The sequence below is a fragment of the Xiphophorus maculatus genome, chromosome 20 (assembly GCF_002775205.1).
Source record: "Xiphophorus maculatus strain JP 163 A chromosome 20, X_maculatus-5.0-male, whole genome shotgun sequence".
Taxonomy (NCBI): domain Eukaryota; kingdom Metazoa; phylum Chordata; class Actinopteri; order Cyprinodontiformes; family Poeciliidae; genus Xiphophorus; species Xiphophorus maculatus.
Window position 1 is genome coordinate 15,504,365 of NC_036462.1, and position 16,917 is coordinate 15,521,281.

General features: G+C 40.7%; 1 protein-coding gene and 1 pseudogene across 1 annotated transcript; both read left to right on the forward strand.

Moving 5' to 3' along the window:
* The first annotated feature begins 351 nt into the window (after positions 1-351).
* On the forward strand, positions 352-6,714 carry LOC111605862 (annotated as a pseudogene).
* A 1,795-nt stretch (positions 6,715-8,509) lies between these two features.
* On the forward strand, positions 8,510-16,011 carry LOC102216371 (hyaluronidase-2-like; the record flags this gene model as incomplete). Its single annotated transcript, XM_005816183.2, has 3 exons — positions 8,510-9,478; positions 13,061-13,150; positions 15,591-16,011. Coding segments are annotated over 3 exons (1,461 nt in total), but the record flags the coding sequence as incomplete, so codon positions are not given.
* Positions 16,012-16,917: the final 906 nt, after the last annotated feature.

Consider the following 16,917-nt stretch of genomic DNA (forward strand, 5'->3'; position numbering starts at 1 on the left):
ATTGACAGAGTAGTATTAGTTCTACATTTTTTACATTTTATAAATGAAATAATTTGCAGGTGGAGCTAGAACTTTATCATTAACATCAAGGACTTTTTGACTTAAAACAATCTCCTATATCTTGCTGAAAAGTTACTTGTTCGTTAGTTTTGTCGTATTTTAAGTGTACTAAGAAACTAGACAAAAAAAACAAACCAGTGACATTTTGTGTTTTTGCAGTGCATTCGTCTTTCAGGAAGGGGAACTTCAGTCTCAATCCTTTTGCAGCATCTAACAAGGTTTCTTTCACCATTTTTCTAATTTATCTGTCTCTTCCTCTTCTGCCACAAAAACCAGATTTATGATGTGCATGAAAAGTGAATTAAAAAGTAATGTAACACTTTGTGTTGGTCTATACCATAAATCTCTGATAAGTGCTTTAAAGTTTGCGGTTGTAATGTGACCAAATGTGAAACAGAAGATATCAAGGCTTTCGTAAAGCACTGCACACAAGCACAAAGAGGGATTAGTTAGTCATTTTCTGCTGCAAAACTTTCATGACAGAAAGTCAAACTGTATTATAAACAAAGGGGACAGAAAAGTGATGTTTGTTTATAAATTATAAGCGTTTTTTTAAACAGCAGAGGGCTTGCTGGAAATGACACTGTTTACATTTTGCTCTCCGTTTCCCCCTGGGTCAGTTTCCCAAGGTGTCAAATTCTTCGTCTCTCTGCAGGATCTGATGCTTCTGTAGTAAATGTGTTGAACAAAGTGAAGGAATATGTTTGTTGCTGGGTGGTCAGAGTGGGAATAAAGCACTTAAATCAGCTTGGAGTACTACATACACACCGGAAGTGCCAGATTTTAAAAAAAATTTAACTTCCCAAAGTGACCACTCTCTGGCGTCGGATGTTTTTCCACGCATTGGTATTTATTTGAATGTATTTAAAGTTGATATCTGGGTTTTTATCTGTATGTCCGAATCATGACTACTAATGCCTTCATACAGCTCACAGTGCATGTATTTTTACCTCAGAATCACAAAGCAAGAACTTCATTTGAGGGTAAGTTTGGAAACTGCTTATACATGCAAAAGTACATGCTGTTTTCTTCTGATTTGTCACTGCAAATAAAGCGTTTTTTTGTGAGCCTGTGCAGTTTCTTGTATAAATCACTGGAAGCATTAATGGTAAGATCTGACTTTGTTATTACAAAGGTACATATGTGTTTTCTTTTGCAAATAAAAGCAAAGTTTCAATAGGAATTCTTTGTGACTTATTCATCAGGACGGTCCAAGCCTGCTGTTCCCGGGAGGCAAGCGGCAGCGGCAGCCTCTTACTCCTTCCCTCTGTAATTACAGGGTGTTGTTGGCCAAACGTTATTTATACTATTTTAATAAGCTGAGCAGAGCTTACATGTGAATTTGGATGTGTAGGAGTTCATTATGGCTTTCTTGATTGTCTCTTAGTACTCAGTGACCTGTCCTGTTATTTCCAGCTCTGTTTGTGAGTTTATATTGAAAGCAGCATGAGGGAGAGAATGGCTGGATTCGGTTTGATCTCGCCTGTGACTTTAAGGCTGCTTTTGCAGGATTTGCATGTCTCTTCTCATTTGCTGGTAGAAATCTTGAATTTGCATCGGATTGGTTCCAGTTCTGGTGTTTCACTTCCCCTTTCCCTGCTTGGTTTCCCTCCCTGTTTCAGTCAGATCATGAGACTTCTGGTGTCTTTAGCAAACCACAAATTAGAACCTCTTGAAGGTTTTACAGTAGGTAAGAGGGTTGTTTTTGTTACAATTTCACCCCAGTTTAAGTTTTCTGTTAATCATGCTTGCTTATTTCATTTTGTGTGAAATGATTAGCTGCTGTTTCAGTGCTGAGAATTTGCACTGGATGTATGACTGGATCATTCTTTGTAGCTGTGTTTCTTGCCTAAACTCAGACTATCTGACAATACTTACATCGGTTGTTTAAAAGTTAAGAACCTCTACAACAATGCATTAGTATTTCCACAATTAGGTCTGTACTTTGACTAGGACATTCGGACACATCAATATGCATTGTTCCAAACCATTCTAGAGTTGTCGTTGTGCTGGAAATGAAGCTCAAATCTCTTTCAGAGTCTATTTGGTTTTCATCCAGGCTTGTTCTGTATTTAGTTTAATGTATTTATTAACTGAGCAGCTTTTCTGTCTGCTGTTAAAAATAAAAGATTCTCCACAACCATAATACTGCCACCAACATGTTTCAGCATGGTTAGCGGCCTCTGGCCTGGTTCTCTGACTAATACTCTCCTTTATTTAGTTTATTCTGTTTATTTTCTTGGATTTACTTCTTGCTGTTTTCTTTTTGTTTCTTTTTTCATGTAAAACATTTAGTCTTATAAACCTTGGTTGTGTAAAGCGCTATATAAACAAATAAATGATTGATTGATTGCTTAGCCTCATTTATTTGACACGTTGAAACGTGACGTCATGCGCGCAAGACCCCGCCCCCAACTTCCTGTTGGAGGGGAAAACTCTTCCGACGATTTTAGCTGTCAACATAATGCGCTAAATCTTAAATGTATGCAAGATATATACAAGAGAAAGGGACGCAGTGTTCTGATATTAATTGTCAACACTATGACAACTAGAAGAAAAGATTACAGGTCACTAAAAAGTTTAATTTTAAAAAAAGTAGCGAAGGAGAGGGAGGTAAGTCAGTTATGTCAGCTTGATTTTGACAACGTTAGCATGAAAACAGTAAAACTGAAAACAGACTGAATGTTTCTCTCCGTAGAAAAATGTTTACGCGTTTTCTGGTGTTGAATCTCTGTCAGCTAGCGGAGCTGTTGGTCAGTCGGTTGTTATGGCAACGGCTCTGCGTATAGCTTAGATACTAGAGAGACAAATGAAGAAAAGGAGCGGGTTTGACTTGCTCTTTATCCGTTTCTTTGCGATGTTTTCCCTTTACTGTGACACGCTGCGCTACATTAAAGTACTTACATCTCCAGGTTTCAATGTGTTAACGTAATTGCTCGATGGCCGAGGAGCAGTGGCCATGGCAAGTTAAAGAATCGTCTTTTTTGCCCCCCAGCATTGTGCGCATGCGCGATATTTCCGGATGTAAACAATAGCATTCAACATGTCATTGAAAGTATTACCAGTGTTTCTGCGAATTGTTTCTACAGAAATCCACAAGTCTTATTGCACATTCACAACTTGATGTAGGTCTGGACTTGTAGCCATTCTGACACTTTTTACATTCTTACACAATTTTGCTTTTGTTGATTTTATTCCTTCCACTATAAAAAGTGCCATAAATTAATGAAGTGAATGATGTTTTGAGACACAAAAACAGGACACTGTTTTGCCAATGTCTGAAATTTCATAACACGTCTGAGTGACAGCTCTTTGTTCCTCTTTTCAGCCATGAGGTTCTGTGAGGTGCTGCTCCTCTTTGGTCTGCTCAGACTAACTTCAGGGCTGCCTGTTGCCTCGCCTTTCAGCCAGGCGCCGTTTCTCACTGTGTGGAACGCCCCCACAGAGAACTGCCTCTCCCAGTACGGCGTGGATCTTGACCTGGGGATGTTTAGCATCGTCCAGAACCAAAATCAAACCTTCATAGGTGAAAACGTCACTATTTTCTATGCTGACAAGCTGGGTCTGTACCCTCGGTACTCAGCCCAGGGCGAGGCCATCAACGGCGGGGTTCCTCAGAACAGCAGCCTAGACGCTCACCTCCGACTCGCAAGCGAAGATATCCGCTACTACATCCCTGACAGAGACTTCCAGGGCCTGGCAGTGGTGGACTGGGAGAGCTGGCGGCCAGTGTGGGAGAGAAACTGGGACAGTAAACAAGTGTACAAGGAGGGGTCAAAAGCCCTGGTGAGGGCCAGGCATCCAGACTGGAGTCCTGCTCAGGTGGAGGCAGCAGCTCGGCTGGAGTTTGAGCAATCTGGGAGGAAATTCATGGAGGAAACACAGAAACTGGGGCAGAAAATGAGGCCAAGTGGCTTGTGGGGGTTTTATGGATTTCCCAATTGCTACAACTATTACAACGACAGGAGCATAAACTACACAGGTGAGTGTCCAGATGTGGAGCTGAGCAGGAACGATGAAGCTGTTCTGGATGTGGAACGCCTCCTCCGCTCTGTACCCTGACATCTACCTGAGCCTGGACCTGCGAGGCCTCGGCAAAGAGGTGCTGCTCTACACTCATCACCGCATCCTGGAGGCCATGAGGGCGGCAGATCAGGTGACCCCGTCGCAGCTGCCCGTCTTCCCCTACGCCCGCATCGTCTACACCTACACATTAGAGTTCCTCTCCAAGGTGAGTGGCGGGTTAGTACCGTCTTCTTCAGCACGGTCCGATGTAAATAATATTCTGTTTGCACAACACAGGAGCATCTGGTCCACACTGTAGGAGAGAGCGCTGCTTTAGGATCTGCTGGGGTCGTGCTGTGGGGGGACCATGCATTCGATAAATCTAAGGTATGAAACATGCAATGGCTGTTTTCCCTCTGTATAACACTGATATAATCCTGCAGATATCCGTTGAAACACTTATTATTAGAAAAGCTGTTGTGAAAGTGATACTTGTTACAAATCATTTTCCTTTATGACGACTTCCCAAGTTTTAGTACCAATGTTTGATGACCTTTAGCATCTCAGGCACCTATTGGCTTCTACTGCAGTGAGACTCCTTATAAAAGGCTGAAGATCTTTGTAAAATTTGCAGTTTATGGTGACATGCGAAAGTATTCACTCCTCCTGAAAGTGTTTCATGTTCTGTCACTTTTATGTATATAAAGTTAAAGTTCTGATTTGGAAGAAAAATAAGTTACTGCTTTTTTTTTTAAAGATTTAATTAAAAATCAAAATTTGAGGGTTGGATTTGTTTTTAGCCCCCTTTACTCTGCTATTCCCAAGTGAAATCTAGTGCAAACAATTGGTTTCAGAAGTTGTTATTACAGTCCTGCTGTGTGTTTTATAATCTCAATATAAATCAAGCTTTTCAGTGACAATTTCAAAGTTGTTTTTGAAGTAAAGATATAGCTAAATATTTAAGTTCAGGCTAAATATTTAGCTTGATAACTAAATATTTAATTTGGTGCTAAATATTTTGTTTTCTAGATGTTTAGTTTAAAAAAATGCATCAATTTGCTTCCACTTTCCAATCATCCACTCTTTTATGTTGGTTTATTGCACAAAATCCTTTTAAAATACACTTCAGGTTTGGGTTTGCAATGATATAAAATGAGAAAAAGGTGAAGGCTTTGCAAAGTAGCAGCAGTAGACAACAAATAATTGCATAGAAAACATATTATATGTGTAGAATACATCTATTAGACATAAAAACTAATAGAATCAAAAACATTTTAGACCCTTGATGTACAATATGACTTTATTTACTCTAAAACAAACACTGTAGAGACAACGAAGAGCAGATTTATTTTTGCTGTGCTCCAACACAGAGAGTTGTTTATTCTGTGCTATTTGCTGTGTTTGTCCAGGCTACATGTGAAGCAGTCAAGTCCTACATTGACGAGACTTTAGGTCCCTACGTGGTCAACGTGACCTCAGCTGCCACGCTCTGCAGCCAGGCTTTGTGCTCCTCTCAGGGACGGTGTCAGAGGTCGGACCTGAAGTCGGGCGCCTACCTCCACCTCGACCCCGCAGCCTGGAAGATCCTGTCTGAGAAGAAACCGGCAGGAGGGACAAACTACAGGGTTTAGGGCAGATGGACGCACAAAGTGTGCTGCAGATGAAGTCTGACTTCCACTGCAGGTGTTATCCTGGGTGGGAAGGGAGGGACTGCTCCACGCCAGTTTAGAGATTACAATAGTTTTAAATAATAAGACGGGGAAGTGAAAGCCAGAGTCTTTCTGAGAGGAGTTTGCTTGTTGCTCGTTTCATCAGTTTCTTCTCAGAACCCAAAGTTGTGCCTTTTAGCAGTATTTGCTTTTAGGTGTCAGTGTCTCTGTCGTTGTTCTGTGATGGATTTGCAATTTCTAATCAGGACCAAATGGGTTTTGAAGATGGATGAATGGACTGAGTTGATTGATTCTTGCTCATTTCAAAACAGCTATATTTTTTGAAATCATGACTCATTTTTTGTATCTGTGTTTCGTTTTACAGTATTGTCAGTGTGCACTGATATGGATGTGTGTGTTTTTTTTACATAAACCACTAATTTGTTTTGGTGTCTGCCTACTTAATCAAATCCTTCTGCAAACTGCACAGATCCTATTAGTTTTCCAGGCAGACTGTATTTAGAACACAATGGCAGGAGTCGTAAAATGAACTCCCAAGTGGAAAATTTGTTGTTTTGATTTAACTTCCAGCTTCTAAATAGCATCATGCAAGTAACATTTACTCTTTTTTTTAATAGCTGTTGGCTTTAAATGAGCATTAGTTACGTCTTTGTCATTCCTGAAACACCAAACTAAATGTTGTTGTAAAGGTGGTTTCAAATCTTCACATACATCAGATTGAAGAAAGTCTTTCTGATAATTTTATACCAAAGTTTGAGATATGTTGTGAATTGTTCAATATGTTCAGCTCCCTCCATAACTACTGGCACCCTGGTAAAGATTTTGTTTTTACAACTTTTTAAATATTATTCTAACTCTAAACTTATGTAAGTTTCAGCAAGTAGCAATTTTCTTGTAATTATTACCTGACTTCTGAGGATATTACATCTGCCTTTATTAAAGAGGATATTTAATTCTTTTTCCCATTTTGAAGAGTAATTATCAGAAAATGTTGTTTAGTGGCGTCGGATTTTTTGCCCCTATGGGAAACAGAAACCTCTGATCACTTACTAAGAGCTGATCAATATGCTTACTTTAAAAAGTAAAGTGTAACTTTAAACATGTTAAAAGAACCACTAATTGATTTTAAAGAGTATTATTTATCAAAGTAGAAATTAAATGTTGGATTCTCCTTAATTTTGCAGGGTGCAACAAAATATTAACTCCTTTTGGGCCTTTTTTTAAATTTACTAAAATGTTTTGTATTGAGAAAAACATTAATTAATTAAATTAGTGTTTTATTGTTGCTTTAAGTTAATGAAGACCAGAACGCTCAAAGAGTTTGCACAGCGTTAATTAAAGATATGCATGGAAATAACAATTAGTTACTCTTTATACTGGTTTTTAAATTGAAGTTGCCACCTATTGAAGTTACTGGGGCTTCCATAATGACTTGCTTGTTGGTTCGTGACCAGCAGGTGGTGCTGTCGGGCTACTAACCAAAGACGAACATCAAGGTCACGGTAACGGGAGTTTTAAATCACAACAGCAGTCAAATCATATGATTTAAAAACACATTTTACTCATTACTTGATCCAGATTATTGTCTATTTCTGCAGCAGTTTAGCATTTATAATAAATTCAAGTGACTGATTGAACCTCAGAGGGCGAGAGGTGACCTTGATTAGGATGGGAATGCCACGTACCATGTCTTCTAATCTGATATCCACCACTGCTGCAAACTCATGTCACTGATGGTGATTTTTACCTCCTGTGTCCCTCGAGGATTAAAAGGCTGGAAGATCAGACTCCCTTGTTCCCAGCCTCCAGCTTTATTAGGCTGAATTATTACAAAATGAGGACAAGGCGGGCACTTTGTTTTGCAAGCAGAAGCAACACATTTGCAGTTTTGCTTTCTGTTTTTTCATATATATATTTATATTTTATGTTTGTGGCGCCATGAAGTCAGAGCATATAGTTACCTAAAAATAGAAGCAGTAAATAGTTTTTAATCATAACTTTTATTGCTATTGTAATAGAATAGAACCACAAAATATCTTGATAAAACTCCATATGGAGAGAAAACTTCCTACTTCTGCAAATCATAGATAATCACACAACCACCATGTTTCTTTGTTTTTCCCTGAAATTTGTGTTTGGGTCCTTTAACCCTTTCCATGCTGATATATATCAACGATTTTGTCTTTTATCCTTGAATTTCTTTAGATCAGGTCATGATGTGTTGCTTTTTGACAACTTTTAGCTTCTTTGTGTTGTCAAACAGGTTCTATTTAAAGCACTTTGTATTGCATTGTTGCTGAAAATGTGCTATATAAATAAAATTACCATTACCTTTAATGGTAATTTAACACCTTTACCTTTTTAAGTGCTAGAGGGTAGTTTTCTTTTACCAGGTGGGTCAGGTTGGTTTAAACTGATTTTTTGCCTCTCATTAAATGAAATAATCAGCTGAAAACAATTTTTTTTTCATCCAATCTGGTTAGTTTTGTTTGATATTGAAGATTTGTTTGATTATTTGAAACCAGCATTCTGGGAAATGTGGACAGAAGAAACACTTTAGCTGCTCAACCTTTCACAGCAAGTTTAGTGGCTTCAACTAACTCACTCACTCTTTGGTTACCCGGCAACAATCTCTTGAGTAGTTTGTGGTTACCTAGCAACAATCTGTTGCGAATCTTTTTAGTTAACGGTCCTTGTAGGACATGGTCAAGCAGTTAAGGTTATGCCATCTAAAACCTTAACTACATACACTAAAACAATCGGCGTATGTACATTGTAGGGCCGAGAAGGACACTCGAGACACAACTGAAGACATGTTGCATTGGACTCTTCGTGACTGGAGAGTACAGCTCCTGATTGTTCTGCTCTGGGACGGCGTCTGCGCTCCGAAAGTGAAACCTACACCATGGCCCCTGTACTCCAAGAAGCCCCTTCTCCTCGCCTGGAATGTCCCGACTCAGGACTGTGGCTCCCGGCATGGCGTTTCTTTGCAGCTGGACCAGTTCCAGATTGTGGCCTCGTCAAGTCAGACCCTCGTCAGGCAGAACTTGACCTTCTTCTATCCCGACCGCTTGGGCTTGTACCCCTACTTTAAAACGGATGCGACGCCGGTGCGCGGTGGGCTGCCACAGGCCGCCAGTCTCTCGCAGCACCTCAGAGAAATGCAGAAAAATGTTGATAAGTACATACCAAACCGGGGCGCTGTAGGTTTAGCAGTTATTGACTGGGAAGAGTGGAGGCCTCTTTGGGTACGAAACTATGGAAGAAGACACATGTACCGCGAACAGTCCTTTGAACTGGCGCGCCAGAAGAACCCAACTTGGTCCGATGACCAGGCGAGAAGAGCGGCCCAGCTGGAGTTTGAGGAGGCTGCTAAGAAGTTCATGCTGGAGACGCTACGCCGCGGCAATCGCTTGCGGCCCAACACTCTGTGGGGGTTCTACCTGTACCCGGACTGCCACAACCACAACTACATGGCCTCCCTGTGGGGCTACAAGGGCGAGTGCCCCTCCATGGATATGGTCCGCAACGAGAGGCTGAGGTGGCTGTGGTCGGAGAGCACGGCGCTCTTCCCCTCCATCTACATGGGCAAAGCGCTGCGCTCCTCTTCCCCAGGACGGCAGTTTGTGCGGCACCGTGTGAGAGAAGGGATACGTTTGTCTTCATTCGGCGAGGAGTTTTCACGTCCCGTCTTTGTGTACACCCGGCCCATCTACGACGACTCCCTGGAACACCTGACAGAGGTGACGCACCGCCATCTTTAGCCTCTCCTGCTGACAGTGATGGGCAAATGAAGCCTCATGAAGCAATGAAGCTTTCCAACACTTTGCTTTGGAAAAAGGTTCATTACTCGATGCTTCGTTCACCACTCACTCACTAGTGACATCTGCTGATGAAACTGTAACAGGCTTGTCACTCAGTTGAATCATACTTCCAAAAATTAGTCAATTCAATATTGTCACAAAGTTTTCATCAAACTCATGTTTAGTAAGAAGAGAATCAATTAAATCATATTTAATTGACATGTTTTAATTATCAAAATGATTTGTAGCCAATCTAATCCTTGACCATCAGTGGTTGTGTTGGGCTTTCTTTTATGTCATGGACTTATTTGACAATGAAGATACTGTATGTGTTACTTTAATGTATTGGGAATTGAGTGATAGTCGGGGCAGACTCTGTATACTTTGAGCTTGAAACTTGCTTCCTGAAAGAGAGAATTTGTTTAAAATCATCTCTTCCTGGGAGCTCTAGCTCTGGTTCTTAATATTAAGTAACACATCCAGTTTGCCTCTTCCAATGGCTTTCAGCCTGCTTTTGATGTGTGATTCTGATGCGTCTCCTGATCAAACAAAAGAAAATTTAGAAATTTCTGGATTTTAGGTTTAATTGTTTTTATTTAGGAACAGGACTTTTTTCACTGTTTCAGGTTTTAGACGGTTTCTTCGTCGGCAGATAACCTCCCCCGCCTTGGAAAACACTCGTTCACAAGGCACTGATGATGCAGGTGAACGGAGGAACTTCAGTGCCATACAGTACAAATGGGGATGCACATGTTTCTGTGTATGCCAATACGCCAATGGTCTCCTTAGGTTCATTTCAGCAAGGTATCGCTCCACTTCAACAATGGCATCTGCTGTGGCATTGGAGCTTCACCTCTTCTGGTCCACTGTAGTATCTAACAGAGACCACAGTTCACCTATAAATAATTTTAAAAAATTATTATCTGTATTATCTGTAAAAAATTACTACAGATAATACACAACACCAAGAGCTGAAATACAGTAGTACAAATGTCACAAGAAAATTTCAAAATAAATAAAAACTCACAAGATCTGCTGGTGCCTTCTCCTGCATCTCCTGAATCCTGCAGCTGGACACCTTCATTGCTTGCAATCAGTGCAGAACATTCTGCTTTCAGCCGCCATACCGCCTCTTGTGCTTGGCTTTGACTGAGCAAACCAGGAGTTTTGAACCCAGGGTCCAGCAATGTGGCCATTGCATGAAACTTAATGAATCAGTATTTGCAACTTGTTCTTTGACACGCCTCAATAGGTTTTCAGACAGAAGTCTTGCAACATCATTTTTGATATTTGCCATCTTTGTAAGCACTGCATGGTGCAGCATGTTCTTTAAAGGTATAACCTTGGACATTGACACTCTTTTCTCTTCAGAGAGCTCTGAAGTTGCTTGGAAAAGTGGGAACACCACCGGTAAGGATTCCTCAATTATCTCGTAATCCTGAGAAGTGAAAGGGATTATATCAGTTGTGAGGGCTGCGGCCACAGGTTCTTTTTGTTGAAACAGATGTTCCAACATAAGGTAAGTGCTGTGCTGTTCCAGCGTGTGTCCACATCGAATATAAGCTTTTGTGTTAGCAATCATGTTAGCTGCGGCATCAGTCACCAGACAGTTCACCTTATCAGTAATTCCCCAGATGTGTGAGTGGAAGGGAAATGCTCCACTCCAATTGATACAATGCCCAGTTTGTCATTGGGATCAATGAAGTGGAATGTTCCCATCTGTATTTGAGTCCCTTCCAGCCTTTCTTTACCTGTGGTGCTTGAGTGGAAATATGCCACAATTCCTTTAGCCTTTGCGCGGATGTCACAGAGGGCAGGGATCTGGTCAAATGATTTTCGGACTAATAAATTCAGTCCATGAGCAATGCAGATGGAGTGCCTGATCTTTAATGCCTTAGCACATGCAATCATGTTAGCTGCGGCATCAGTCACCAGACAGTTCACCTTATCAGTAATTCCCCACTCTGCCATGTGATTATGCACTACCCTGGCCAGATTGTCAGATATGTGAGTGGAAGGGAAATGCTCCACTCCAACTAATACAATGCCCAGTTTGTCATTGGGACCAGTGAAGTGGCATGTTATGGCCAGGTACGCCTCCATATTCATGGACGTCCACATATCTGCTGTCAGGCTGACGGCAGACACCTTTTGGATGTCTTCTTTGGCCTTTTCTTTCGTTTTGTAGAATTTCTCTTCCACCATCTTTTCTAATGCCTAAAATGAAAAGGAAAATTATTCATTTAAATAACTGAAATGATTTCCAATTACCACGTTAGCTGTTATTGTTTAGACATATAAACCTTTCTAGTAGGAAGAACATAGGTTGGATCCAGCAAATGAACGAGCTCTCTGAACCCCTCATCCTCCACTACTGAAAAAGGTTGGGAATCCTTTACAATCAGATTTACCACAGCCTCATCTAGCACCTGCTTCCTGGAACCTGCAAGACACATAAATATAAAACTATTGAAATTACACAATCATATACAGATAGATAGATAGATAGATATATGATATGAATTAATTAATTTACAAAACATCAGACAATGTCATACTCTTGCTGGAGTCTCCTGTGTTTGAAGTGTGCTTATTTTCATGTATGGCCCTGTAATGGCTAATCATTGATGATGTGTTGATGATGTAGACCAACATGTTTTCACACAGCAAACATTTCACCTGAAATAAAAGGATGTGGAAGTTAACACAAAGTTGCTATTAATGATGCAAAAGTAGTCAGATCATGTGCAAACATTATACAAACCTTATTGTGATCTGTCATCCCAAAATACTCCCAGGTTTGAGAGGTTTTCCTCTTTTTTGACGGCTCCTTTTCAACCACTGCAGATGAAAACTGCTCTGCTGACGCGCTAAAAAAACTACCTACTACAACCCCCGAAGCAACAGGTTTCATCGCGCTTTTATTTTAAAAAATTATACGCAAAACGAAGCAATGACGAGGCAGATGTAGTGCGAGGCCTCGTTTGTTGTTGATCAGGTGATTTTCCTCAATATGACACAAACGCCGACGCGGGGGCTTCATCTGACACGCCCCCTTTTTACTCGGTTCACGCCTCGAAGCCTGGCTTCAGATTTCCCATCACTACCTGCTGACAAGTTTGAATTATCGTTCAGAAACACTCGTATCCTGTTTTACACTTGCCTTTCAGTGACTATGTGGAAAGTTAATATAATGCACTTATGTCATCCCTCAAGCAAACAAATCTCAATCGCAGAGGAGCGCTAGCTCACAACCCCCATCCCATGCTGAGTGAAGCTACAGCTCTTCAGTTTTCCTTATCGGCAGGCGCAGTCCTTTCCTTTCCTGTTTTGGTAGCAGTCAGATGTCCCTAAAACCTTTTAATTTGTGTGGAGCTAGCAGGAAGGGTGTTGGTTACATTCAAGATCTGTCTAATCACCCATAAAGATAAAAAGAGAAAAAATAAAAGCTTATTTCTTCCTTTTTTTTTCCAAGCAGTTTTGTTGACCTGTGAAGTTCAAGAGCTGAATCCTCTTTTCCAGTTTGACCTGGTGTCCACCATCGGGGAGAGTGTCGCTCTGGGAGCTGCAGGAATCATCATGTGGGGAGATGTAACACATGCAAAAAACAAAGTAAGCATAAACTGACTCTCACATTTCACAGGTTGTCTGATCCACTTTTTTCACTTCTGATACCGATCCAATACAGCCAAACAGAACTTTAAATGTTTCCTTTTTAAAACAGACATAAACGTACTGAATTATGTGATAACTCTGCACTACCACAGCGCTAGTAGTGCAGAGTTATCAAACCTTGGTCAAATGTAAAAACACAACTTTAATTTATTCAGTCAGTGCAGTTAGGTGTATAACAGCCAATGCAAATTAATTAATAAAAAACTGGAACTGATGAAAACAATAGGCTTACTGTGTTGGTTAAACATGTAAAAAATAACTGCAGAACAACTTTAAGTAGATTTTGTTCTAATCCATTCTGAAAGATACATATTAATTTAGGTAAGATGTGCTTCCCTAAGACTTTGACGCTGCAAGTCTATTGCAGGACGTTTTCTTTAAAAATCAACCTTTTTTTCCACTACATTCCCATAAAGTCTGACCAGCTCTCCTGTCCTTCTGAAGCATGCCTGCAGCCTAATGCTGCCACCACCGTGTTTCACAGAGGGAATGGGGAAACTTGGTGTTTCACATTATAGATTGAAGCATCCATCTTTGAAATGTCCAAAGCTTTAGATTGCAACCTAAACTTTGCGTTGCAACCTACTTTTAATTTATGGGAAATTAACTTGAAGAGGCAGATACATGCCGCACGTTTCAGATTTGTATTTTGTAATTACTTCAAAATGTTGTAACATTTGCCTTTCTCATTGTGATGATGGTTGTTCTGTCACTTAAATATCACAGTTTTTGGCTGTAATATGAGAAAAAGGGAAAAGGTTGAACAGGTATGAATACTTTTGGCAGACAGTTTTCATCTGGAGTTTGATCCCCTGCTTGCCTGTCACATGTGAAGTCATTTGACACTCAGGACTCCGAGTCAGTCAATAATTATACTGTAAGCCACTTGTTCTGCAGATACACAGAAGATACTTGTCTGGAGGAAAATTAAAGTCTGCTAAAGGTGGAAGGAGGAAACTATTTAAAATGAAGAAAAACACATGATGTATACAGACTCACACAAAAGTGTGATTATTTAGCGTTTGCATAAGTTTTTCTTCTTATTTTGCTGAGTTGATGGTCTGCTTTTAGCTTCAGAGTGTGTAGTCGTCAGTGAAAGACAGTTTGCATGTAAGTGGGCTATAAAAACCTTGTGCAAAGTTCAAATCTTTGTCTACTCCCTCCTGTCTGCTTTCTCCCTGTTTGCACATCTGTGCTCACTTGGCAGAACAGAGGCTTGTATGTAAAATCCATCAATCCAGGAGCTTCTTCCATGATTGTGCAAGGCTGTAATTTGGTGCAAGCATGCTTTTGTGCCTCTGAATGTGAATTGTGTAACATCATAGATACATTATTTACTGATATGTTCTGGGGGAGAAATGTGAGTACAGTCAGAGACAATGTTGATCTGGTCAACGCAGAGGATTGTCAAGCCAATCAGACGTTAACGAGGCCCACCTGCACCATATAAAAGGCTCCTGAAATCATTCCTCTAGTGGGGCAGCTAGTAGGAAGAGGTTTTGTTAAGCTGTCAGCCACCTTTGGTGTTTAGACCTGCATTGTTTTTGTTTGTTCTGCTAAGTCGTTTGAATCTGCTGTAGACTGACTTCATACAAGCTAGAAGCTCGTGTTTGGAAGGTGCGGTGCTGCCTTTGTGTCCTTTCTTTTGGGTTGTTTTGAGTTTATTTTAGACTAGGGGTGGGCAACTCCAGGCCTCGAGGGCCGGTCTCCTGCAACTTTTAGATGTGTCTCTACTTCAACACACCTGAGTCAAATAATGAGGTCATTAGCAGGACTCTGGAGAACTTGACTGCACTTAGGAGGTGATTCAGCTATTGGATTCAAGTGTGTTGGACCAAGGAGACATCTAAGAGTTGACGGACAACGGCCCTCGAGGACCACGGTTGCCCACCCCTGCTTTAGACTGACTTGTTTGGACATTTTGTAACTTAATTTGCACTTAACTATTCTTGAATTTGTTGGCCCTTTTGTTTTAATTGGGTTAAATTGTATTGTGCTTTGTGAAACCATCTTTTTGTAATAAATCATTTTACATTACACTTATTTTCTCTGGACACTTTTTATGTTACTGCCCCTGAACCCCTAGACCTTGGGGGAGTAACATGTTTTTTAGTACTGCAGAACATTATTGAGTGAGGAATGTAGCATTCGTGGCTGGTGGCTCTGACTGGTTCATAACATTTCTTTAATGAATGTGTCTTTAGAACAACATGATGAAGACACACATAAGAGTGACTTTAGGTCATACTAAACAAGTATGAAACAACCATTTAAATGCATTTGGCCATATCATATTCCCTTTTACAAGAAGTGATTGGCAGTTGTGATGTAAAATGTTAACATTTACTGTAAATATACATTTTCTTCCGGTCTTTAGACCACCTGCTCTGACCTGAACGCGTATCTTCAGGGCACACTGAGCCAATACCTCCTCAACGTCTCCACGGCAGCAGAGCTCTGCAGCCAGACCCTGTGCGGTTCCCACGGCCGCTGCCTTCGCAAACGTTGGGACAAGGATGTTTACCTTCACCTCAACCGCCTCACACACCGCATCGAGAGGCGAAAAGGCAAACTGACGGTGATCGGCAAGCTAGGAGACTCAGACAAGGTGCTTCTTGACAAGGACTTTCAGTGCCAGTGGTACAAGTGCTTTAAGGAGGGCGGCTGTAGTTATACACAGCCTCAGAAAGAACCGCCTAAAAAAGGGGCGGCGACTCGAACCAGAACATCAGTGCTCCAGTCTATCATCTTCCTGATGACCGTTGTGCTCCTGTGTTAATGTCAAATACATCTTAGCAAATCCGCTGCCTTGCAGAAATATTTATTTACATTGATTTTCACATTTTTATTGTCCCAGAAAAGTGTGTTTGGTTAATATTTTATATCAGGGGTGTCAAACTCCAGTCCTCAAGGGCAGTTTTTAGATGTGCCACAGGTACAAAACACTGGAATGAAATGGTTTAATTACCTCCTCCTTGTGTAGATCAGTTCTCCCAGCCTTGCTAATGACCTAATTATTCTATTCAGGTGTGGTGCAGCAGAGGCACATCTAAAAGTTGCAGGGCAGCGGCCCTCAGGGACCGGAGTTTGACACCTGTGTTTTATACGATAGACCAACACAAAATGGTGCATAAGATCTGAGAGGGTTCACAGTTGGCTTTCTGTTTGTGCACTGCAAAAACACAACTTCCTACCAAATATTATTGGTCTAGTTCAGTAGTGTCCAGCCTTTTTGCAATGAGGGCAAAAATCGGTAAATTAGAAGTCACATGGGGTACAGAAATGTTATATTTTTGTACCATTTTTAAAATTGCACCCTATATTTTGTAAGAGGAAATAATTTATTTTTGGAAAAAACTGCCCTGAAACATCAATCAATCAAATTTTATTTGTGTAGCACATTTCAGCAACAAAACATTGTTTGTGATGAAACGTGTTCGTCTGGATCAACCAACTATGAACGCAGGACAGATTTACTTAATTCTAGAATTGAGCTTTGGAAATTGACGTCACTGCTCTAGGCGTAGGGATATGAGCGCCATCTTGTATGGCCAAAAACATAACCGAGAAAATGAGTATCTCACAGATTTTTTGAATCTAAGTTACTTAAAATTAATTAGCAATGGTTGGAACTTGCTGCGTTATTGGATGTAATGTCCGATCACACGACTGAAACGGTAAAAAGATGGAAAACGGACTTTCGT